The sequence below is a fragment of the Paramacrobiotus metropolitanus genome, unplaced genomic scaffold (genome assembly GCF_019649055.1).
Source record: "Paramacrobiotus metropolitanus isolate TYO unplaced genomic scaffold, Prichtersi_v1.0 Parri_scaffold0000043, whole genome shotgun sequence".
NCBI classification, from domain to species: domain Eukaryota; kingdom Metazoa; phylum Tardigrada; class Eutardigrada; order Parachela; family Macrobiotidae; genus Paramacrobiotus; species Paramacrobiotus metropolitanus.
This window is the reverse complement of record NW_026570263.1, coordinates 668,062-694,127: the sequence shown is the minus strand read 5'-3', so window position 1 is coordinate 694,127 and position 26,066 is coordinate 668,062. Positions and strand designations below refer to the sequence as shown.

The 26,066-nt window shown below is 50.3% G+C and overlaps 2 protein-coding genes across 13 annotated transcripts; one reads left to right on the top strand and one right to left on the bottom strand.

Annotated features, from left to right (window-relative positions):
- The first annotated feature begins 4,519 nt into the window (after positions 1-4,519).
- LOC129591038 (zinc finger protein 1-like) lies at positions 4,520-17,355 on the top strand. 9 transcript variants are annotated; one of them, XM_055486530.1, is made up of 10 exons: positions 4,520-5,086; positions 5,187-5,263; positions 5,431-5,584; positions 9,390-9,618; positions 12,827-13,179; positions 13,286-13,326; positions 13,396-14,662; positions 14,744-15,767; positions 15,829-15,973; positions 16,041-17,355. In XM_055486530.1, exons 1-10 carry the CDS (start codon positions 5,081-5,083, stop codon positions 16,345-16,347), a joined length of 3,603 nt encoding a protein of 1,200 aa, XP_055342505.1. In that variant the 5' UTR covers positions 4,520-5,080; the 3' UTR covers positions 16,348-17,355. The 9 variants fall into 9 exon arrangements, with proteins under 9 accessions (XP_055342505.1, XP_055342503.1, XP_055342506.1 ...); XM_055486528.1 differs by having other exon boundaries at positions 4,521-5,086; positions 14,732-15,767; XM_055486531.1 differs by lacking the exon at positions 4,520-5,086 and having other exon boundaries at positions 5,228-5,263; positions 5,408-5,584; positions 14,732-15,767.
- Positions 17,348-23,937, bottom strand: LOC129591039 (cullin-1-like). 4 transcript variants are annotated; one of them, XM_055486541.1, is made up of 17 exons: positions 23,628-23,937; positions 23,410-23,465; positions 23,296-23,348; positions 22,455-22,771; positions 22,164-22,392; positions 21,741-21,911; positions 21,617-21,667; positions 21,300-21,390; positions 21,043-21,233; positions 20,790-20,952; positions 20,270-20,508; positions 19,868-19,974; positions 19,564-19,744; positions 19,252-19,497; positions 18,304-18,725; positions 17,989-18,208; positions 17,348-17,837 (listed from the first exon to the last, which is right to left on the bottom strand). In XM_055486541.1, exons 4-17 carry the CDS (start codon positions 22,688-22,690, stop codon positions 17,757-17,759), a joined length of 2,628 nt encoding a protein of 875 aa, XP_055342516.1. In that variant the 5' UTR covers positions 22,691-22,771; positions 23,296-23,348; positions 23,410-23,465; positions 23,628-23,937; the 3' UTR covers positions 17,348-17,756. The 4 variants fall into 4 exon arrangements, with proteins under 4 accessions (XP_055342516.1, XP_055342515.1, XP_055342514.1 ...); XM_055486540.1 differs by having other exon boundaries at positions 23,640-23,937; XM_055486539.1 differs by having other exon boundaries at positions 23,296-23,465.
- Between the last annotated feature and the right edge of the window lie 2,129 nt (positions 23,938-26,066).

The window sequence follows — 26,066 nt, the reverse complement described above, 5'->3', positions numbered from 1 at the left end:
GCTTTTTGCATAGAAACAAAATTACCTAAGGTGGTCCAGGATAAGAACTATCTTGCAAGAATTAATTAAAAATATTAGACTTAACTGGTAGAAGCAGAGGAATTTTTGTAACTGCCCGAACTTGGCGTAGCACCCCTGTAATTGCAGTTCTATCACGAAAAATTAAGCGCTATTTGAAAATGCATTCTGCCAGTTCAGTAACGAATACGAGTTGTGATTTTTTGACAACCGGAAAGGCTATTTCCGTTTGGTTGCGTGCTTATCTTCTGACCGGATGTCGTGGCTGAAAAAAAAACAACATTTAAGAAAAACTACGGTACATTTCAGAAAAAAAAAACCACACAGATATTAGGAAGATGAAATTGCGGTGTAAAGGAAACGACGCGGTACATGGTACCAGATTCGTATGCATGCACGAAAACTGACGTTTGCGCACTCCCAAACACTTTTTGCTTTGTTTCATTACATTCTGAAGCCATATGATTTGTACACATAGGCGTGAAAACCGTTTGTGCGTGCTACATCCGGTTCGGGAGTTATGGCTGGAAGAAAATTACAAAAAGTTTAAACGCATTCAGGTGTACCAAAAGTCTCAATATGGGCCGATCTACTCGTACTTTAAATTTTACTCGTACATGTAGACGTACGCATGCATGAAGATCGTTTTTTCACCGAACCACGGTTTTGGCATTTTGACTACATGTATAACTCCCGAACCGGATGTTGCGCGCACAAACGGTTTTCACGCCTATGTACCGAATTTTTTGAATAGGAACAGTATAGGAACAGTATAGGAATCTTCTGGTACAGTATAGGAATCTTCTGGCTCTAGAATGTTATAAAAAGGGCAAAACAACTGTTTGGGTGTGCGCAAAAGCTACAGTTTTCATGTATGTATACTGTTTTCAGATTTGCATGGTATGATGTACCGCGTCACTTCCCTTAAGGAAGCGGAAGTTGCTCCAACTGCAAATCCGGCTGGATCAGCCGTCCACACACAACTTCTTCCCGGAATGATGCGAATTCGGACGCCGGTTACACGATGGCGCCGCGCACACTGTCTGCCAAGAAAGCGATACATTACTTAAAATTAACCGTTGGCTAATCTTTTTGCCGGTCGGGAAAGCAAGTTGCGCAGTACATGGAGATCCGGCAATTTCTGCGCGTCATTAGCTGTGGGATACTTCGAGTATACAGTTATACAGTACCTATTCATATATTATCCACGATTCCACCGACAGAAATTCGGCGTTACTTGTGTATACAGCGAATTAAAGCTACAATCGGCTTGACCTTTACCGACAGTACTGTTGCAGCGTACGCGACTGACCCAGACGACCGCAGCGCAGACCCCGAGCAGCTATAGTCGACGAATTCTCCTGGGGCCAGCCCACCGCGGTCGTCTGGGTTAGTCTGCGGACGACCGTTGCGACAGCTTTTTTAACTGGGAGATGGAAGCGTTCAACACGAACGCATAAGCACGTCCGGTAGGCAGCTGGAACCGCTGTCGCTGTTTCACCGCACTGACAATGGCCGCGCCGCTTTAGTTAATGGACCGCGCCGCGCTTCCCCTTCTTACGTGAGTCCGCGTGCAGTGCGCATTACGTACGTTGGTTCAGGTACTTCCCATATCAGCGATTCGTCCATCGATGGATGTAGTACCTTCGCGCGGAAGCGAGGATTGTGGCCGGATAGTGGATGATCTCCAACGTTTAGGTGTCTACGGTACATGATTAAGTGTCACATGGTTCTCCGCCCTTCCCGTGGATATCCTGGTGCCGGATACGCGCGACGGGGTTAGTTCGCGGATCGATGTGGCCGCCTCGATCGATCGCCCGGGTAGCACAATTACCGGTAGGCGCTAATTAGACAACGGTATGGCTACCGGTGGCATTCACCAGTTTAATTAACTATGTCGCTGAGCGGCTATACCGTGGTCACGTGGTGCAGGACCATGTCGTTGGGCGTGCATTTACCCGCGAGATCGACTGGATCGCAGCACAATGACCCCGCAGACCGGTCGTGCGTGCTCGTGATAAGAAAGTACAGGCACACACTGTAAACGACGCGGTTGCTTTGATGCCGCCCAAAGGTCACCACTCCTGTTTTACGAACCGCCTTCATTTATCACTGCGCATACAGCTTCGTCGTATGTGCTACAGACAGGTAAAACTATAGAAGTACTCGTACTGCACGAGATTTGCATACACAAGTGACCTTTGTATAATTTTATGGGCGGCTGTTCACACCGGGAATTATTATTTATTAAGTGACAAACAAACTTTGAAAATCGGTTAATAATCTGGTGTTGAACTGTGCGATTGGAAAACGTCTAGTCTGTACTTGCGCGACGCCTTAATTTGTAAGAGAAATGGTTTTCTAAGAGTGAAGCGTCCAGCTTCCGGTCGCGGTGATCATCGCCGCGCAAGTAGCGGCGTTCAGTGGTAAATGGTCCACTAAAAAACCGTGGCAGAAGCGGGTGTGAAGCCGTGTATATCGCTTGAAACACATTGGAGATAGAAACTTCGATTTTGACGTGCATAGTTAAGGGAAGGGACCCAGAACATGGTGATGGTACCAAATTCGTGTACATGTACGAAACCTCTCCTTTCGCGCACTCCCACACCTTCATGCTTTGCTTTATAGCGTTCTGCAGCCAGATAATTTGTGTATTGTAACTGGCGTAAAAGCCGCTTGTACGCGCACCATCTGGTTCGGGAGTTATGGCTGTAAGAAAATTTCAAAAAGTTTGAATGCCTGCAGGTGTACGTACCAAAAGGATGGAACGATTTCATTATGGAACGATCTTCCTTAAATTTTGCGTATAAATACAGTGACTAATACACATATGTACGGAGATTATCATTACACGGATTCGAGCAGCACTACTTTTTCCAAATTCTAAAATAATTTTTTAAAATTGAAAATTTACTATTATTGAAAATTGAATTCGAAAATTTGATATGATAAACTGGTGGAACTGTGGTTCCATGTAAAAACGAATCTTCCCGTTTATGTACAAAATGTCAAGCAGATCGGTCCATGATGACACTTTTGGTACACCTGAATCATGAATGCACCTAAACCTTTTTGGAATTTCCTTACAGTCATAACTCCCGAACCGGGTGTTGCGCATAAAAACGGTTTTCACGCCAGTGTGTACAAATCACCTGGCTACAGAATGTCATAAAGCAAAGCAAAAAGGCGTTTAGGAATGCCCGAAAGCGAAATTGTTCATTCATGACGTACATGAACTTGGTACCATGTACCGAGCCACTTCCCTTAAGGGAAGTGTGCCGGTATATTGCATCAGTTCGTATACGTGTACGAAAACCTTCGCTTTCGCGCACTCACACTTTTTGGCGCTGCTTTATGACATTCTATAGGCAAATGATTCCCGTCAGACATTTCGATAACTGTTATCTTAGTGCCCGAATGCCCGTTCTCTCAACAAATATATTTATTTTGTATTATGTAAAAGCGAGCTTCGTTCAGCAAACACGATCAAATGAAGAACATGAATATATGTATTTGTTAACTTATTCTCGTATGCGTTTGGGCAGAGTCTGCAATCTGGCCAAAAATGCGTAATCGGTGGCGGTGCGGTTAAAGCAAGAGTTTCACAGGCCTAGGGCCGCCAGCCGCCCCCTTCCAGGCGGTAGTCAGCACCGCCAGAACCGCCTCCATCCGGCGACAACAAATCACCCCCAACTGGACAGTGGAGAAGAAGTATTTCGTATTGTTCCTGAATAAGCCCTATTGATGCCCCAACCGGAAACGGGAATTTTGTCGCACGCCCAAATCTATATTGTGTATTTCTGACCAGCTCGTAGCGAGCCTCGAGATTTTGCCAGACCGCTCCAAAAACTGCGATGGCTGATGATCGGTGTTGATCGGTGTTGATGATGGCTGATGATCGGTGTTATGGTGTGTCTGCTCGATCGCTTTCGTTTCCGCTGCAAGGTGGCTGTGCTGTTACCTCGCTGCCTGTTTATATTGGCAGCGCAGCAGGGCGCCGAGTGCGTTGCAAATTGTAATGGGGGATCGGATTGGCGCGATGTGGAGCTGATGCTAAAATTAGCAGCATCGCTATCGGATGCAGGTAGGCGTCAAGATCACTTGGCGCTCTGGCATGAATCATGGCGCCTGCAACGCCGATCACATCGCTCTCATGCACACACACCGCACACAGCCGATCCCAGTCATCGTGCGGAACGGTAAGCGTCAACCAGCCTCATCATCGGCCGCGGCGATCGCTGATTGGCACGGGCCAGGTGAGTCACCGCCTCCTTCAGGCAGCCGCTACAGATACATAGCTGCAGCTAGGTGCACCAATACGCTATCGCTCCGCGCCATCTCGCTCTTAATTAAACCTAAACAAGAAACACCAGCACCGCGGATATCCGAAAGCCAGAGCATTTTTATGGCTTTACTCTAGGTACAGACTACAGAGTAGAGTGCCTTCCTTCTCTGCTCTTGCTCATTAAACGCATTCATTAGTCATTAGCTGCAGCGCGTATAAACGGAATTAATTTTAGCCCGTGATCATCGCGATGACGCGTTCACCTTGCATACCGCGGTGGTGTGTAGTGCAGATCGGCATGCCAGTTAACGCGGTGAGGATGCCTGTTCCAGATCGGTGATGGAGATAAGCAGGCTCAATCAAAACTCCTGCGCCCGGCGCTGCAGAATATAGATAACCTGCCATCTGACCGTAGAAAGCACAAGCACATATCGCACGTACTGCAAAGTAGTCAACATGTTGTACACGGTGCAGGTTGAACGTGCTGACACCAATCGCGACATTCCAGCATATCGCTCTTCCTTCCCGCGCCATAATAGCAAACCTATACTAGTACCTCTAGTGGAAATGTGGTGCCGGTCATGTAAATGTAAATGATCAACACATGTGTGCTGCACTCGGTCGCGCATGACTAAGCCGCTTTTGTGGGGCCATCAAGAGAACAAGCGCTCACCTTGTCAATTATGGACTTTTAACTTGCACAGTTGGTGTTGATGTGAGTGTGGGCCACCATTATGGGCTGCAGCGGTTGACTCACTGGTGAGCGCTTTTTGTGGAATGCGCGTAAGTACCGAGTGTTGCGATCGATCGGCAACGGCAGCAACCTTTATTTATCATGATCTGAACCGTACCTTTACGTGCCTGTGTAGCTTTGTATATGCAGGAGAAAAACGGAAATTGCTTCACCAGTCCTCAACACAACAACCTCACCTACATTGCCACACGCGCACAACTTTCAAGGTAATGGACGTGAGTAAGACGGCTGCCTGTTATTTTACGCATGTTAGCGCAGTTCGACTACCTATTTTCCCGCTGTCTTACAAGACTGTATTCCACTTTCCGTACCAAACGTAGGTTGCCGTAAAAACAGTGTTTTTTTCGTAGCTAATGCTGTTTCCAGTAACTAGGTATTCTTCGCAATTCCCGCTCCAAATAAGTCACCGGAAACACACGCACACGTCAGACCCTGCCCAACTATATGGCTTCTCGCCTTTTCCTCATAGCTTTTGGGAAACTCACAAAACGATTATGCCGCATCCGAGAGGATCATCCCATCACCGGGTAAGAAATTACTTATACCGCTTCAAAACCTGTTGCTTTTTAATCCTACAAATATTCTGATTATAAATTTTACCTGTAAAGGAGCAGACAGAGTATTTAGAGAAAGGATGTATAGTATTTCTACTATTAATTATCAGGTAGTAAAGTATCCTTATACGGCGTTAGATTTGATGCAGAAACAAAAACATTTTAAACATGTTGTGCTTGTACAGGAGTGTATATGGCTTTAGTGGTAGTGCCCTGTACATGGCACATTATTGATTATGATAGAATCCGCTCATGGCATATTATGAGATCCCGATCACATATGCGCCAAATGCAGCTGTGCTTGTCACCTGTTTTCGACAGGTGACGGGTGACGTACGAAATTATTAATACCAGTAGGTGCGTAATATCCAGACATCCATCGACGCCGGTACACCCGATGAATAATTATACTAACGAATAGAGATAAATGTATTCTACTGGAAATTTTACCAGCTATGTACCGGTAATTTAATTACAGAGCGCTTACACTCGTTTACGTTCATTTATTTTAATAACTGCACTTGTTTCATCTCCTTGATTTCTATCTGTCTAAAAAACACACAGTAAAAAATATGTAATAGTGAATTTTAATATATTTTTGTTGTTCACTGTTTTTAATAAACTGAATTTGAATTACGATTAGTAAGCGCAGCTACGTATGTGCCTACGAGTACCTGTGCGAGGTAGAAAAACAGTTGGCTAAGATAAAGATTAATTAGGTGATGTTTGATGCGATAAGGGGTTAAACTGGCTGACCGTTGTCCCGCCGAGAAACCTGAATGTACTCGTAACCTAATCACATAGTACCACCTGACTGTTTCACCGTATGGAACTATTAGCAGCAATCGAACGATAATCAACAGCGGGCGATCGACTTTATTCACCGGTATGCAGTTCGATATTGTTTACTTACTGTACATTTATATTTTCGTTTACTGAGATGGCAAAACTCTCGTTACGACATCGCAGATAAAAAAGCCCTGGATACATTTTTATATATTCATTTAAAATTTCAACTTCGCCTCGGTGAAATAGTTAGCGTGGATTGATGCACCAGCCTGGACCGGTCAACCGTAGCTGTAGTCATTGCATTAATAGTGTTCAGTATCGCTTCCCCAACCCGTGACCTCGCGCCGTGGCGCGTCGGCCACATAATTGCCACGGGGTCCCAGACCTCGCGGTGCACGCGCTGGACTCGTTCCCTTCAGGATTGCGGTTGCCCCGACGGGTATCCTTCACCGGGAAAACGCCGTCGAGACAGTTTACGGTGACGAGAATAAAGCCTGCGCTCGAGAGTGTCAAACCGGCCGGCTGGCCTGACCGCCCGCACCACGTATCGCGGTGGGCGGTGGCAACATCTGTAGGTACCTTGTATACACAACGTTAGCCGGAACGGTTGGTGCGCTATCGATCGATGGGTGAAAGTGAAAATGCGCAGCGCAACACATGTACACCGCCGCTACCCATCGTGTTATTTGTTCCCGTTCGCGCGGCTCTCATGATTCCCATACGTGGCCATGCCAATCTATTGATTAGGCATCCTCCCTACGTGCAATCGTTCGTTAGACCATCGTTTGCACTAACGCCGGCGCCAGATTTTATTTCCTTCTGCATGTGACTCTACGCCTGTTTCTTGCCTGCCGAGTCATCGTGGTACCTTGTGCAGAAAACAACCCTACCCACGTTGACATTAATAAGCCGAAAGGTTTATACGGACCCGCATCGCGCATCACCTTGTCAGCAGCGCCATTCGTGCAGCGTGACATACGGCATGTGTGTCTGACGTCAGTGGCAATTGCATTTGTATCAATCTGATCTGGTTTCCGGTCGATATCCTGTGCCGTTAATGCTGTACGGCAGCCTCGCCGTTTAGCGCTAGCACTATAATTATGCCCGCCCCTTCGGCGGCGCACGGGCTCGTGCGGATACGGCGCCCGCCCTGCGGAGTGGGTCAACGGGATGTCGTGTAAATGCCCTCACCTACGCACGTAAGCACCTACGCTGCAAAACGTAGCATTTTCTTTAAAACTGAACCTATAAGGTTACCGGCAAAATCAGGGCGTGGTTAGATGGGAACTGCTGCCGGCAGACGTGTACTGCCGGCAGCAGTCTGTACACTCTCATTTATGTTTATGCTCATAATTATGAAGGCGTCTATAACGCGCTGGTAATATCGATTGGCTGTGACTTATCGGCTGCAGGAGAGCGATACTGCGCTGCTTGTTAAAAGTACAAGACAGTTACTGCGATCCTCCGCTACTTGTAGAGAGATATTTGCAGCATGTATCTATCTGTATCTTCGGCGGAAAGTAGGGCGCTCAGCGCTCCCCCGCAACAAAGGAGCCGGTCGATACACGTTGGCAGTATCTTTCATAACGACGTCGTCCTCCCTGCGCATTTCTTTGATGGATTGCCGGGAAATTACTCGATCGCATCTGACATAATCAGGCTGATATCGGGACGCGGGAAACACGCACAAACACAATTTCCAGCACAGTATTCCCGCAAAACGTTAGCCGTTAGGTAACCTTTTACGCCGAAAGCGCGTTTTTACGCATTTTCAGTGACGAAAGAACGGGTAGAAAGGTGAATCAAGCATTGTGTCATTTTGGAATTCTGAGTAATGCAAAATACACCAGATTACTCAAAATGGTGGCGCTCGGTCTATACAAGACGCGCTCGCCTCGGTTCGCTCGCTCACTGGCATCCGGTGGAAATATGCGGCGCGATGCCTGCGTCTACGTATAGGCAAACGGCAAAGGCAATCCCTCCCCGTTGACCTGTATCAACATGCGCCCACGACAGATACAGCACACGCAGTAGCATCCACATTTAATTCCTATCAGCACTCCTGTCCGGTTAGCAATCGATAGCATTAGCTGCAGCGCGCTCCCTCATGGGCTGCCGATGCTGCGGATGCAGATGCTGATCACGGATGCTGCGATGAGTGTAGTGAAGCGCACTAACAGCGCGGTCACGTTGCGTACGGCTACGGTATAACCCAATCCGGCCGGTATGAGAGAGTGCGGCACAGTTTAAACGAGCCAGCGGATCAGGCGGATGCAGGATGCCAGTGATATCGGCATCGCACGTACGACGATTGTACAGTTGTACTACGGTCCGTAGCCATCGTAATAAACACTATCACAGGAGCATCATTCCCATACTGTACATATGCGACGAGGCTGTACGGGGCCAAGTATGATTAATAATGGTGTCATGCGCAGCGCCCGTACTGGCCGGTCGACAGGCAGAGCGCTACGTGTCCTCCGCGGTGCACGTAAACCTTAACGACAGCCGCGCCGGTTGGCCTGACTCAGGGCAAGGAGCGCGCTACGTCTGCCGCACGGATCGGGTAGGAATCCAATCGCATCACTCTCTGCCTGCATCACAGGCTGCAGCATCCTTTGCGTTCTTTGTGCTTTTATTCCGGCGACCACGCGCACACGTCGACTGCTGGCTCAGCGCGGAGAATGTGATGCACAGCTAGGTCGCAAATGCGAATACCAGCAGCCTCCATTTGATGAGTTGATCACAGACGTAACAAGGCCGCGGCAGGCCAGGCAATGCGCTGTACACTACATTTACATGCCGTAAACCTTCGCCAGCATTTCTTTAAAGCAGCCGTGTTTACTATGGTATTACAGTTCGACAGTTAATGTTGACTGCTGATTAGCTCAGGTAACCAGTCAGTCACCTGTACCTGGTTGACAGGGTCGTTAGTTGGTTTAGATTGGCGACATTAGCGTATGGTTGACAAGCGGACTGAATTTCGCAGGTAGACCGCACACCTGAGGGAGCAATAAGCGTTTCGCGGCAATACACGATGGACTCGCCACCGACCAGTGCGCTTTCTGCAGCGGAGAAGTGCCCAGTGGACGATGTACCTGGGCGGACGGATACCAACGACGAAGGAGAAGGTGCGGCCGCGGATGAGCGACTTTACGACAGCCGGAGCGGCCGTGCAGCTACACCGGGCGACAGCGATACTTTACCGATAGCGACAGGTGAGTCGACAGGTATATAATGCGCGGCGTTGTCGCCGTATAATCGATTGCCGATTGTGAGCCAATCAAATCATGCCGTCACCTAGAGTAGTACGTGTATACCGGTTTTACCGCTTACCGGTGCGGTGATTGCATTGACGCACACAGTGAGGTGTACACTGTACACTGAATTGTGCGCCTCATAGGATTCTTGACAAATTATCCCGCCTTTGCCGGCACAATATTATTTTTTCATTAAAGCGGCGAGATGGTTGATTAGATGATTTCGATCATTAGAGATACGGTAATCACTAGCCATGTAATTAGTTAATGCCTCATCTGACTGTCCAAACTCCAACTTGAAAAGTAGCCAGAATCCTGGGCGCGTTGAATCTATGGAAACAGAATCTTGATTCGTGTGGTGGCCAACTTGTGTGCATTCGATTCCTGTACACCGTGTTGTGCCTGTACGTAATTATATTCCCACTAGTTTACGCCAGAGGTCTTGCTGCCACTGATTACCGTATTAATCAAAACGTATCTGTGCCCGTAAGTCATATCGTCGTTTTCTTTTGCCAGCGACATGCTTATTCGTCATCCGTATTGAATCGAATCACTCCTGTTAGCGCTATCATATCTTCCTTTATTTGTATTTACCGGTTAGATAATAGATACTACTTTCTACGAGAATATTTATAAAGGTGGCAGGTAAAAGTTAAAGTTTACATGTTGTACGTATATAAAATTATTTGCCATAATTATACATGTATCACCTGGATACGGTTATTCTGCCAGTTTTGCGCTACAGATTACAACATTCGGTTTCTTTCGTCTCAGCGGCCAGCACCCATTTTGTCTGACAATCCTAGAATATTACGTGCCTATAGGTCCTTTTACGGCAGGGACGTAGGTGCGACGCGCAGTACCGTAAAATGGCACTTGCTAATGGATGTTCAGCCGCAAGTATTAATTTTGCTGTTTGCGTCAACCTGGGCGCACATCGTCGGTCGTCCTCGCATAAGATTGGCCTATACCGGATGCCGCGGAAAAAGCCTGCAGGCCACGGATGGTGCTGGAAGTTAGGTGTGCGCCTGCGTTGTATACTTGTAGTGGAGGTGTACATTACGCGTCGTCCTGGTTGGTTGAGTCAGCTGCATCCAGCAGAGTGAACGACGCTACAACAACGTCGAAGCGGCGGCGCTGCGCGGCGCGGCTGATTGCCAATCCTGGCTGGCCCGTGTACAGTATGTAAATGTAATCATTCCTCTTCCGCCAGCGAAACCTCGCAACTCACGCCACCACTACAGAACACACGGCAACGGTGCAGACAAATCTCCACTCGGCTGATTGTCAGCGCAAACGAGGCCAGCGCCGCAGTAAGCCGTGTTGTTACAGCACCACCACTGGCACTGCATCTGAATGGAGAATATGAGCGGGGATGCGGGGATGACAGTGCTGGCCGCGGCGTATAATAATTATTGTTATACTTGTACTTGTATCGATCGATTATCTGGGCCATTTTACTATTTTCACTTTGCATAGTGGCTCAGGTCAAATCAGCTCACAGCGGAGAGAGAGAGAGAGAGAGACGCGTCACGCGGGTAGACGCAGCGCAGTGTATAAAGTAATTAATACGGCCGAGTGACTGAGCAGACAGAGCCATAGAGACAGAGACGAGAGAGAAGCTGGCAGAAGCAGTGAAACAGACGAGAGAGAGGCGTGGCTTGACTGGCCTGGTCAGCGGATATATCCGCAGCGCTGCAGTGAGATGGCCTGCATACAGTCGCATAGGTGCACGATCGATCTTGCAGACAGCGAGGCAAGGTTGAACTGGCCAGTGCATTTCATTGCGGTATGCGGTCAACAACTGGCACACACTCCACACATGCGCAACGCCGACAGATGGGCGATTTATATCGGGATCACGGCGTCGGGACAGGGCTGCATCCCAGTGCTCAGTGTGTAGGTGAGAAATTAAAGGGAGAGCACGGGACGGGCATTAATGGCACTCGCTGGCTGTCACTCGCACACATATGGGCACAGGCCGAGCGGGGATAGGAGCAGAAGGGACGGGAATAGGCATGCATAAGCACACGTGCGCTGCACACAGCTCCCGGCACTTGTGCGTTCAGGATAGCCAGACAATCTGCGATTCGTTTGCTCAACAACAAGCCCCACTTGTAGGACAGCATCAGATAGATAATTATCATGGCCAAATCATCCAGTTTGTCCTGGACTTTTATCGGTTAATGCGCGTATTTGTCTCCCGCACTAGCTAAGTAGACTTGGCTTCTTTTTCTCATGAGCTCCACAATTTCGCTGGTTATGTTGTTCGATACAACGGACCTGTAGTTCGATGAGTCAGGATTACGTGTTTCTCTGAGATCGTTGGATGTTGTTGTTGATAATCAGAGTAAGTGTTGTCATGTTGTTACGCTCCGGGATCTATGTATTTGGTTTAATTGCCACCACTTCCTTCTTTCTTCCCATTTGGCATAACTGCTGTGTAAATTTATTTTGGTAGCAGCCGTCTCGGTCGCAGCAGCACATTACTTGTACACGGTTCTTTAGAATTTACACCAAAATAATTTTTTTATCAGTGTTCTGAAACGAGCGTACGTAAAACCGGTCGCCAGTCAGTTGCATGTACTCTGCATGTAAAGTTGTACATTGTACCTGCAACTGGAAGTCATGACTCGTCACCGTACTAAAAATTTATTATTAAACAGCAAAATTACATTTTTTTGCTGTTTATTGTGTACAAGTATCGGTACTTCTGCGCATATTATATGCAGAGTACACCGACGTATTCTGTACATACCTGTTTATATATACTTCTAACGATAAGTTCTATATGTGACTTGTCCGGCATTCGACAAATCGACAACAATAAACAATTTTATTTAGTCAGTGCTGTTGTTATTTTAATGATCTGGTATTACTCGTATAAATTTTTTGTAAAAGGTACAGCCGGTAACGAAAACTATCAGAATTGTATGTAAATTACTGTCGTTCTGTGCAGTATGAAATTTGTTATCGGATACGTAAAAGTATAAATGTAGAAATTAGTGGAAATATTGTTGACTGACCTAAGGGATTAAAACCGGACAGCAGTTGGTGGGAGAAACTGCACTTGGCGCTTGCATAATTACGGCAGTAGCCGACAGGATAGGATAGCAGCCTGCGCTGTTTATCGTGACTGTGCGCTAATAGCGACGCCGCATTGCAGAGGAGAAGGGCGAGCAGGCAGCTGACCGCCCGCACAGCCTAACACCATCCAGCCATCTGTCCCCAGGTGCGCCAGGTCAGCCCCTCCCACCGGGCGGCGACGCTGTGGAGCGGGCGCTGCCGGCCATGCCGTCGCCCGACGTCGCCTCCGACCCGCCGGAAACGATGCCCGAGCGGTATACGGCAGTACGCGAGAGCAGTGTGGACGCTGCCGATATGCCTACCGCCCGGGAAACCGTCGTGGAAGGGGATACGGAGCAGTTGGCCAACGCACCGGCGTCACCCAGCACTTCCAGTACAGCTAAAGGTCACGACGAAGACGCGCATAGAGAAGCGGCCGTGAATTCCATACAGGTTGGTAACTGCTGCTCGCTTCCGGTTAGACTTGAAATTCAAACAGTTCTCAGACGTTTTTGAAATCAAATCAAATTTCACGTTTAAGAAATGGATCATTTTGCAGAAGTTCGCTGATGCCGGGATGGGCGGTGATGTATCCAACGAGTAAGTGTTGATTTTGACGCCGATCTATACTGACCGGAAGTTTATCGGTGACCTTTGAAATGGGCACAGATTGCGGCGGTTCCAGTGCGAGTACGCCAACTGCGGGAAGAAGTTCAAGTTCAAGCACCACCTGAAGGAGCACACGCGCATCCACACCGGCGAGAAGCCGTACAAGTGCAAGAGCTGCGGCAAGGAGTTCTCGCACTCCGGCTCCTACAGCTCCCACATGTCCAGCAAGAAGTGCATGCTCTCGGGAACCGTGTCCACCGGCAGCGGCCTCCTCCCGCTGCGCAACCCGGACGAGCCGCCGTCTTCCTCCTCCGGCGGCGCCTCCAGCTCCTCCCGCGGCCGCCGCGGCCCCGCTGACCGCGCGACGGGCACCACCGGCGACCCGGCCACCGCCGGCGGCGTCTTCCTGCACCAGAACGCGCCCACCATGGTCCCGGTGATGTCTGGCGGGGCCGGGCACTTCCCCGGCCTCAACCTCAGCATCGCCGACAACTTCCTCTCCCGCATCTACCCGCAGCACTTCACCTTCCCGGGGTTCTTCGTCCCACCGCCCAACACCACCGGCGCCCCGCCCACCTCCAACGGTCCCACCTTCATGTCGCAGCTGGGGCTCAACGGGCCGCCGGCGCTGCCGATGTACGCCGGGGTGATGCCCCCGCAGCTGTGGTCCACCTCCGCGTCGCAGTTCCCACACCTCCCGCACTCGGGCGGCGTTCTCACCACCACCAGCGTCCTCAACGAGCGCAACCGCGGACCCGGGAAGGAGGAGCCGAAGGACACGGACGAGCCGAAGGATACCCGGCGAGGGTCCGCGCGCGCACCCTCGTCGACCTTTGACACCACGCCGGTGGCCGCGCATCAACCGGCGCGCAGTAAACCCGACCGGCAGCCGATGCGCTACCCGACCTCCGCGCACACGTTCCACCGGGCGCGTTCCACCGGCAACCGCCCGCGGGAGTCCAGCCCGGGACTGGCGTTCCCCGCGGCGTACCGGCACTCCCCGGACGCCGGGGCGTACGACAGCGAGCCGGAGGAGGAGCAGCGCGCGGCGAATTCCCGGCACCGCTCGGAGTCGGTGGAGGACGAGGAGTACATGGACAGCACGGACGGCAACGGAGACAGCGGCGACGTGGACCGGCGCGGCGGGGACGCCGACGCGCACCACGGACTGGGCGGCGGCAACACCGCCACACTGCGGGTGCGCTCATTAATCTCCGACAGCAACTTCCGGCTGCTCAAGTCCTTCTACGATCTCAACCCGTGGCCGAAGAAACCCGATCTCGCCAGTCTGGCCGATCGCTGCCGGTTGAAGCGGCGCGTCGTGCAGGTAACGCACACCAACCAACAACTGACGAGAAAAGCGCTGTCTTATTCCCGCTTGTGCTTATCCTTGTAGGTGTGGTTTCAGAACATGCGCGCCCGCAATCGCAAACTCGGACGCCAGCTGATGGGCGGGCACCGACCGGCCGCCGGCAGCATGGCACCCGCCACGTCGCACGAAGCGGTGACCTTCAGCGGCGCCCTTCCGGTGCGCTTTCCCGCCCGGTTGATGGCCTCCGCGGGGGAGCCGGTCCGGAAGCCCGCCGCCCTCAACGGCGACGACGACTCCCCGCTGGATCTATCGATGAAACTGTCCACCGGCGGTGGCCACCACGACACCACCAACGGACGCCGCGCCGCCCACCCAGAGGACGACGACGAAGCGGGCGATGGTATGGACGACGGGCAGGCGCTGAATCTCAGCATCAAACCGCTCCCGTTGCGCCACGACGCCCCCTCCATGCTGAACCTCCGGGAGTGCCTGGCCATGGCGCGCCCGGGGCGTCTTCGCGGCCGGGGACGGACCACCGGGCGCCCCTCGTGGGCGGGGCGGAAGGGCGCCCTCCTGCGCTCCCCCACGATGGCCCTCCCCGAGTACGACAACTGCGACCTGCGAGCGGCCAGCGCCGAGTCCGACAACGAAGCCCCGCCGCCGCGGGACGTGGAGGCGGAGCGCGGGATGCTGCACGGGATGGTGGAGCACAGCTCGACGTCCTCGGAGTCCCCGTCCTCCGTGCACTCCTCAACGGGCTCCTACTACGGGGGCGGCGCGCATCCCCTGGAAGCGGAGGCGGACGCTCCGGTCAACGCGACGGGCGCCAGTCGCCGGAAGGCCTTCCCCAGCCGGCTGCAGGTGCGCAGTGCTTACCGCCCCCATCCCTACCGCCCGGAAGCGGCCGGCAGTCCGCCGACTGGGGGGCGGGGCGGCTCCTTCTGGAAAGTCGGGCGCCCCGAGAAAAACCAGCACGGTGCCGGGGAGGCCGGGAACGGCGGGGGACTGTCTGCGGCGTTGAACAGCCAGCTGAACGCCGTGGGCATGTATTCCTGCGACCAGTGCCGGAAGATGTTCAGCAAGCAGAGCTCACTGGCGCGCCATAAATACGAGCATTCCGGTGAGTCTTTTTAATACATTTCCAAGATTACTGTACGTATAACCCTGATTCGTAACGACAGGTCAGCGGCCGCACAAATGCGAATTCTGTCATAAATCCTTCAAGCACAAACACCACCTGACGGAGCACAAACGCCTGCACACCGGCGAGAAGCCCTTCCAGTGCAAGAAGTGCCTGAAGCGCTTCAGCCACTCGGGCTCCTACAGGTAAGCCAACACCGCCGTACTTCCGGTCATTCTTTTATAGTGCTAAGTGACCCTTTCTCCTCCGCAGCCAGCACATGTCGCACCGCTACAAATACTGCCAGCCCTACGCCGCCGAAGCGGCGCACGGCGCCCACGCCCTGCAGCGCCACCTGGGCGGGGGGGCCGGCGAGGAGCGGCCGGGCGACGGTGAGGAGGAGGAGCTGGAGGGGATGATGGACGCCGACGCCCTGGAAGCCGAGGGCGATGGCGACGGCGACGGCGAGCCGGAGGAGATGGAGAGCGACGAGGCCGAGCGCGGCGGCTTCCTCACGCAGCAGCGGCCGCACGGCATGCGGCCGGCGCCGGCCGAGCAGCCGGCGGGCGTAGCGACATGAACCATCCGGAAGATACTACCCAGCGTTATATATTATCCGTGGTGATTGGTGATTTTTGCTTGTCGGTGCCCAGTATTTTTCTGTTGTGTGCAGTCCATGCTATTCTACCGAAGCTATCTAGTCCGCTTGGAGCGATCCGTCAGCGGCCGCTCGAAGTCGTTGTTTATCGCAACTTATTAGCCAATCCCGCGTCACACACCACCAACGTGGCCATATATATTCGCACCAATATTGACCAGACAGTGTCCGGCATCCATGACCTTTCCATAACTGACCGCGCTGGTGAAGCGTTCATATCATCGGTGCTTACTGCTAATTTGTACGCGTTTGCGCTGCAACCGGTCATGTCAACGTGTGCCAGCGTTAGCGTTGGATACCGGCATCGATTCGCGCGCCTCTTAACTCACACCACGATCTCTCTCTTCTTGCTACTCTAATTCCGCCAACGGAAAACGGCTGACTCATCGACACCCGCACATTGACCGGTCCGTTGCGGAATCAGGACGTTCTTGTTTGTGCCGAAGTGCGGCCCGCTGTTGACCGCACTTCCTTCTGTATATTCAGCCGCTGACCTTTCCCGCATTGGGATTACGGATGGGAAACGGGGAGGCAGCGACCAGTGTGAACATGTGCAGCAATCTCTGGCGAGCAATACTCTTGTCGATGATGTTCCTATATAATATAGTACTCTGAATTAGATTTTTTTGTTTTCTTATAGTATGCAGCTTTGCCCAAGTGTTCTCGTTAGTTGGTTTCTCTCTGGTGGCCCTCCGCGTCGGCCCGGCCTGTCTGTCATTGCGTCTGTTTCCCGTGTTTTGGTTTGGTTCGGTGACCGGCGCGGAAAGACACCGACGCGATCTGAGCCGAGCTTCCGGTTGAATTCTGATTTGTACTCGATTTGCCGAATTGTACATGTGCCGTTGTTCGTGCAGCTTTACTTTGTTGAGCGCAACATTGTTAATAAATTAACGTGCAAATTGTCAAGAAGAAAAACCGATAATCGATTCTGGCGTAAGATTTATTAAATTAACAGCAATCCCAGCCTGACTGTTAGCAGAACACAGAAGACAACCGTAGATTAAAAACAAACGTTCAGCGGCGACGAGAAAGCACGCCGCTGCAGCTGGCAACACAAGAACGCGCCTAATCTACAGTAATCAATATTCTACAGATTTCCTGAATATTCTACAGATTAAATTGGATATCCAACGCTCAACATGGGGCGCATTAATAATAAACATTAAAGGGCTTTAGACGATTTATTTACTAGAAACTAATACAGAAACACACAACATTCTAATAAGTCCAACCCGATCCGCGACCGTATCACAAAACCATCCCATTCCCTGCTCGCAAATCGCCATAAGGGCGGCGGCGCCCGGGGGCGGTGGGCATGCCGCCGTGCCAGTTTAGGCGATGTAGTTGTACAGATCGCGGTTCTCCTCGTCGCGCTTCATGTACTCCTTCTGGATGAGGATCTCGATGCACTTCTAACCAACCACCACAAACAGCTCCAATTAATATCGAGCATTATTTTTTCAACTGATTAATAAATCGCTATTCAGTTACCAACTGATTATCCACCAACTTGATAATAATTAAAAGTAAAGAGCTGATTAACTGGAAGGATTAACTGGGTACCTTGATGAGGGGCACGGTGGGCTTGAAGCGGGAGGCCAGCATGGCTAGGGTCTCGCCGATGAGCTGCTGGTGCTTGAGGCTCTTGCGCATCTTCATGATGCGCACCACGCTGGCCTGGATCAGCAGCTTGCGGTCCTCCTCGATGACGCGCGCCGTGTTCTCCTCCTCCTGCTTCTGCTCCGCGCGGATCGGCATGTTCAGGTTGATCTTCAGCTTCTTACTACACACCAATCATTTTCCTAATAAATCTGCTATTGGTATGATTAATCAGTTGTTTGGCTATTTTATTGGGATTATTTTCTGGTGCGAGTGTACCTCTTGAAGCCGAGATTGAGGCGCAGCACGGTGCCGGGCTCCAGATCCTTCTCCTCGACCTCGGCGCCCGCCCCCGCCCCGGCGGCCTCCCCGAGCCCCGGCTCCTCCGAGACGCTGGCCCGCGGCGCCGTGGGACTGTCGTCGGTGGTTAGGATGCGGCTCTTGACCAGCGCGACGAGGATCTGCGCCAGCAGCGCCGCCTCGCAGTTGACCAGCTGCGCCATCTGTCCCAGGGAGCAGGCGTCCGTGTCGTTGAAGAGCAGCAGCACGGCGGCCTGGTAGGTGGACACCTGCAGGATGTAGCGGTTGCGGAAGCAGTTGGCGCTCAGCTCGCACCGCGACATGTTGTACAGCCACGTCAGCTTGCGGCCGCTGTACTTCCCGTGGTAGAACTCCCGGAACACCGTCACCGGCCGCTCCAGCTGCAAGCACAACCGCAATAATAATCACTCATGATTAACGATCATTTCACTGATTTATTCTTCATGTTCTCATTCAATAATTTAAATTTAACACCTTAATTAAATTTAACACTAACTTATCAGTTCAGTTAATGGTTATTTATGATGAGAAAAATATTTTCGATGCAAATCAAACCGGTTTAAACCATAATTTTTCATCAGTGGCGTTAACGCAGTCCAGCAACTCTTACTTACTTTATGTGCCACAATTCTACGATAATTTCTTGACACAATACTGGCGTAAGTTTGTAGTACTGCAACGTAACAGTCGGGCGATGACCATGCGATGATAACCAGCTAACACTGCTTCCAAACGTGACACAAAAACAACTGCGCAACGATCTTCAACCAAACTAGACTTTGTCTACTTTATCATAATTAACAATGAATTAACCAAATATTTACCAGCATGAGAGCCGAAAATATATTAAAAAAATGTTTAATTACTGGCGAATAGAATAATTGCTGATGGGTTAGTGTACTGTACCTCGGTGGGGAGGGTGAGGGCGGTGCGCTCGCTGAAGGGCCAGGCGCCGGTGCTGAGGATCTGCACGGTGAACTCCAGGTCCTTGCTGGACAGGAGGGGCGGGGCCTCCGTCCCGCTGCCGGTCGCGGTCCCGGCGGGGGTGTGGCGCTCCAGGTACTGCTTGAACTGCTCGTTGAGGTCCTTGCTCAGACCCATGTCCTGGAACATGCGCTGCAGCTTGGACGTGTACTCGAACCCGCACACCGCCTGTTCGACACAAACAGCGCCGTTTATCTATGATGCGGAGGGACACACCGCAAGTAAAGGGGCCACCTTCAGCTTGGATATCATGGCGGCCTCGAAGTCGTCGCTGGCCGAGAGGCCCGTGACCAGCCGTTTGGCCAGCATCTTGCCGTAGAACTTCTGGAACACGTCCTTCTCGTCCACGTACCGGAAGATGATCATCACGCGGTTCAGCGACTCGTCCAGCTCCGCATCGTCCGGATTCTTCTGACTGCAAAGGCACGAAATAAATTCATTCAGAAAACATCAGATAATTCTAATGAATTATGCAGGTAAAAGTCATTAATAATTTCATCCGCATGTTAGACAATCCGTAAGCGCGAGCGCTGCGCACCTCTTCTTCAGTAGCGCATCACAGTAGCGGGCCAACAACTCCGGCACTTTGGAGGAACTCTTGGCGGCGGCGGTCACCTCGTTATTGTTCACCAGTGTGCTGAAAGCCTGCACACACACATTTCTTCGTTAAAATCTTTCTATAATTTGAAATTATTATAATATCCCATTTTTTTGGAGTATTTCTAATGTTTTCTTGGTGACTTCCGTCTAACTGTTCAATCGTAAATTTTTAACTGTTTTCTGGTTAATTAATCCTGTATAATGTTGGTATTTTCCAGTATTTATTACTGTAAAGGTTTTTGGTTAATTTTGGGAAATTTTTGAGACTTATGTTCAGGTAATTTTCTGTGATAAAGGCTGATGATCGTACGTAGCGATGCGGACCCGAGAGAGCACGTACCCGGTCCATGGCAATGGAGAAGCCGAGGTCGCTCTTGAAGGCGCCCTGGATGAGCTTGAGACTGCGGTAGTACACGTCCAAGATGGTCAGGACGAAGGCGCGCGGATCGCCGACCAGCTGGTCGACGTTGCGCGCCACGGCGGCGGCGCCGTGGCTCTTGATGTGCGTCTCCACCAGCCGGTGCAGCTCCTCCACCAGGCTCGGCACGCGGCTGATCAGGCTGTACATGGCCGCCAACTCTACACCGCACGACACCGCAAAATTACATTAATTATTATTAATTCGTTAAAAAAATATATCTTGATGATAATACATATATTATCGAAAATTTAAATAAAAAGCATTTCTTTATTAATTAAAATAAATTTTACTAATGATTGATTGATTAGAACTACTCAATACTCAATAATTATTTAAGTAAAACTGAATGGATGGATTTTTAATTAGAAATAAATGGATTATAATTACTGGACCGATCAACCGATTAAATGGGTATTTTGCAATGGAAGCACTAACATACCGTCAATCTTGTCCTGCGTTAGGAGCACGATGAACTCGGCGTGGAAGGCCTCGGTGTGGCGGATGATGAGCACGTCCTCCAGCACCTTCTTCAGCGCCGGCGCCGTCGACTCGTGCAGATAATTCACCGAGCGCTCCTCCTCCTCGATCAGTCGACTCTGCACCTGCACACCAAACAATCATCATTCAAAAACGAATGAAAAATCATATAATAAAACTTCACGCCATCCGCCAAACCGAAACAGAACTGATACCTTCTTGATGTAGTCGTTGACGGAGTTGTTGCGGAGGAAGGTGGCGCTCTCCTGGACGTAGTAGGCCGCCGTCTCCTCCAGGAAGTGCCCCTCGAAGGCCGAACTGTACACCTCCAGCCCGGCCCGCCGCGCCTCCTTCTCGCCCTTGCGGTTGGCCTCCTCCTGCGCGTCCGACGTCACGCCCAGCTCCACTGCCACACGCAGCACGTGATCAACAATCATTCATCCGGAAATTAAGCGCAATTGCATTCATTTACCGAAATTATCGATGATTTCCCGCAGTAACTGGCTGTTAATTGACTCGCCGTTGCGATCGGCGTTGATCAGATCCAGCACCGCGCGCGACAACTACAGCAGATGAACAGAATTAATAAACAACACAATAAATAACAAATAAAATGACAATTACCAGATAAACAATAAATAACTTATTAAACTGATAAATAAATGAATAAAGCTCGGTATGATAAAATATATTCGAAAAATAAAACATAACACACATATAAATGATAAATAAATTATGGAAAATTTCCATGAAAAAACACTTATACTGCAAAGAAATGCTGTCGCTTACCTGCTGTTCAATGGGCGTGAAGACATACTCCCTCCACTGCACCAGACACATCTGCACACGCAGCCAACATAGAGTTAAGTGTTCCGATTGCAGAGTGAATACAAACGGCAATAAATTCCCATACCCCGTAAATGGTGTAGACGTCCTTGTTGCGGCCCTCGTCGTTCTCGCGCTTGACCCAGTGCCGGTTGAGGTAGTCGCAGATGCCGTTGCACACCTGGCTGGAGAAGCGGAAGTCCTTCCATTTGGCGCAGTACACGCCCAGCAGGCTGTCGCCGTGGTATCCCTTGATTTGCTGCACAAACCACAAACAATTTCAACACAATAATTCAATTTAAAAATACAAAAAAAATAAATTAACTTGTAGGAAAAATAAATAAAAAATACTCACTTTATTCTGCATGAAAGCGTACGGTCGACAGCGTCGTATAAGCACGAAAGAGCACAAACAAACACATAAATAAACACTAGGAGATTTTCTTAAAAATAAATACACAGGCTTTAAATTAGATAAATTAAAAATACTTTACTTGGAAATGTTACTGACCGTCAGCACGCCGTGGAGGTGGTCGACGATGTAGTCGCGCAGTTTCTTGTACAGCTCCATGCCCACCCAGGAGGCCTGCGTGGAGGGCGACGCGGAGGAGTTGGCCTTGGGCTTCTTGGTGGGGGCGCGGGAGTTCAAGGAGACGGTGGGATGGGCGGGACCGGGGCCGGCCGAGGCGTCGTTCTCGTCGGTGGCCGCCGGGATGGAGATGCAGTAGCCGTACACGTGTCTGCAACACACACAGTCACATCAACACAGTCCGAGATAAAAGGGGCGCCGGGGGGCACTGACGAGTAGTGGAGCATGTAGGCGGCGCGGTTCATGCCCTTGAGGTGGAAGACGGAGAGCAGGCCGGGCTTTAATCCCTTCCACAGCTCCTCCAGCGTCACTTTGCGGTTCATCCCCGACGCGTGGCGGACGGGGGGACCACCGGGGCCACCGCCCGTCCCGGGGGACCCCGACCAGCCGTCGGCCACGGCGCCGTTGAGGGAGCCGGCGCCGTGCGGCTGCAGGCGCTGTCCGCTCATTTCTGACCAAGAGACCAAGGGAATAGAACTTGCGGGCAAGGAGGGGGACGCAATCCCTGCGACCTTTTCTTCCCACAGAACCTGCAAAGTGTAAGCACGTTTATCACTCGTTTAAGCACGTACACTCCTTAAAGCTGATTTTACTATCAAGTAATTTGTTTAGTTTCATTCTCATTTTTACAGTTTAACCACAGCTTTTCAAACGCTCATTTAAGATGATTGTATCAACATTCTATGGCGATTTTTTTGTTTATTTTGGATTTAAACACACACACTCATTTTTAAAAAGAACACTTAATTTTCTCTTGATTTGCAGGTTTCAGTTATTTAATTTAAAATTCAGTTATTAAAAGTTAAAACACTCATCCAGTCATCCCAATTGGTTTTAATATGACTCTTTTAAATTTTAATCTGGATTTCCATTAATTTTAGTCTGGTAAGAGCTATTCCACTGCAGAACATCAACAGCCATCAGGAACTCTTTGACAAAGTCACAAATATCCATAAAGTATACGTACTGAAGAAGAAACCATAAAACGATAGTCAGAATCTTCTTACACAATTGATCAGAATCCTGTCTGCAGCTTACGCTCTTACGGTCTCACCTCAGGAATCCAGTCACAAGGCAGCTTTCCACTCGATCAACACGTCCCACACACTGCCATCGCAACGAGATTACACGGCCGATTCAGCAAGAATCAAATGACAGTACAGCACACCTCACAGAACTCCAAGACTGCAATTAACCGTGGCACTGGCGATTCCTTATCGCAGTCTGCAAGACAGCAAGAGAAAGACCTGTAGGTAGGGTAGACAGACTGACTGCTGGAGAATGGAGATCGATCGATGCAGATTGTTATGATTAGCACTTTATCAGCAGCATGTGCTGTGCAGCGCACCCAACCACGCATCCACTCAGAAAAGCTACCACACGAACCAGCATAATCACCATTTCAGCCATCCATCCCGGGGAGAAGCAATTAGGATGACTAATGAGGGGAAAGGAGGAGAGGAGCACCGCGAGGCTCAACGCATGCTCCAACACGATCTGCAAGCAAGCCAACTTCTCACACTGACGGACTGCTTCCAATCAGTTCCCCAACAGTATCCCCAAAGAATCTCGTACCAATGGTTACTGAAATCTACTGACTTAAATAAATGTACTTGCTAATTTTCGAATTGTAGGATAAGATTGTAAAAACCAAGCAGCTGACAGCAGCGACATGACTCTCGCACTTTTGCGTGAAAACTTTCATGCAGGAAAAAAGCTGTGAACAGCATACGTGCTTTATCGTAACGGGCATCGACCTCTGCGCGTGCGCGCTACGCTCTGCGCAGCTCCCATACGTCGGACGTACGCTTTGCGTGCCTGCGCAGCGTATTAGAGCTTCCGGTGCGTGACGCCGTTGCCACCACCCGGTGTGGCAGTGAGATTCGCGTTTGATTTGGTGCAAAGGGAAAAATCCCATTGTTTACATAGAGAAATTGGATTTTTGAATTTTTTGTTGGGAATTACCGTACCGGAATCATATTTTGAAGCATAAAGTGGTATTTGATTCCCTCGACAACAATAAGAATTGGGCGACGGTCCGGCCGTTTAGGTGGAGTGCGCGTCCCGGCGCCTCAACACCGAGTACAACGCAATGTCATTCATCGATCACCGCCACCGCAGTCTTGTGTTCTAATTGCTCTGATTATAGTATAATTATGGAAAGCAGACAAGTCGGAAATGCATTCCTCGGGTACGTGCCAGTTCTGAGTTCGCTGTTAAGTGCTGAACGAAGTCGCAACGGATATGCGCGTCACTGCCAACAGTACGACGCAGCAGTCGCAGCTTTAGCCGTCCACTGCCAGGCCCCGGCATTAATACGAGGTAACATCTGCACATGTTACGGTACCGGTACCTGCCAGCCTGCCGCTTTGTAGAACGTCAACATTGTCCGCAGTGCCGCACCCCTCCAGCGTGACAGTGGCCCGCCACACTAGCCATGCAACACACAGCCCTACACGCGCCCCACCCGAATCCCCGATAGCTTCAAACTATATAGAGCCCGCCCGGCCAGCCTCTGAGCCAGTTTTTTCCCCAGAGTTACAGATCCATTTTGTCGGCTTCCCTTACCTGTGTATCAGGTTAAATGCTTCTAGTGGACGAGAGGCGGTCCACCTTGGACACCTGTTGTATCTCCTGATTGCTAATGTAATATGCTCTGCTTTGGTTCCTTAAATTCTTGGGCCTATCCAACTGTCAGCTCCAGGAATAGACCAAGTATAAAGCAGGTCGTCAGGGACAACCATTTCGAAAAAGGTCACGCCAGTGCAGCTTTTACATTAGGTTAAAATTCGATAACTACGCAAATAAGGATGCAATTATGTAAACTTGAAATGTGTAGATGAATGTTCTACTTTCTAGCGCTGCAGACTACAACCACCCCTTCAGACTTTTATTTAGCTGCGTTTTAGATTGTGTTTTATTTTGCATAATTTTTGGGCAAATGTAAAATTGAGCTGGTGACCTTTGCGGTGGAATTTCACCTGCCGGTGCACGCTTTAATGGCCGCTGCAGTGGAGCGGGCGGTCACTGCATTCTGATGTTGTCCTTTTCGACAGCGGAACAGATCAGAATGATCGAAGTTCTCAATATCACCGGCACTTTCAAAGCAACTTGAATTACGTATGTCGTATATTAAATATCCGGTCTTCGAAAGTAATTCGCAAATAATTCTCCGCTGTCAAGTACTGTTGTGCGCAGTACGGTATATGCTGAGCGGAATGTTATCAGTACCTTGCAGCGCAGAGAAAAATCCAGTTGAATTTATCTGGAGCTATTTTGGGGAGCAAATATTACTTCCACATGACCAAATGCGGCATCGATCGAGCCGCGTCGTACATACTGTATCTGTGCACGGAACTTACCTGCTTTTTCCTCTCTTTACCGGCACGGTGCAGCATCCACTCGACTTCCGGTGGCCACCGGCATCCTGCCTGCACAAATTATGTCAGATACGTACATTCGTTGGGCTGAATGTACCTGCGCTTTGCTGACCACGCTTCAGCCGCATGTAACCAAACACCGGCTATAATCATCGCCCAATGAACAAGCGGAAGCCGGGCTAATTATAGCAGCAAGCGGCTAACAGCGTCAATTAACGCGCGTAGTGTCCCTTTTCTACCTGACGATTAGCGCTTCGCCTTTTTTTTCCGCACGCCGCGTTATTGCCGTGGTCTAAGGATTTGTGCATCTTGCTGGGACACTTGTTCGCCTCGCCTCTCCCTAATTATCGGATTCCGTGGAATAAATAACTAACAACAATGTCGGACGAAGAAGGTGGATGGCTCGAGTAAGTGGCGATCGGCACCGTTGAACAACGGCACCGCA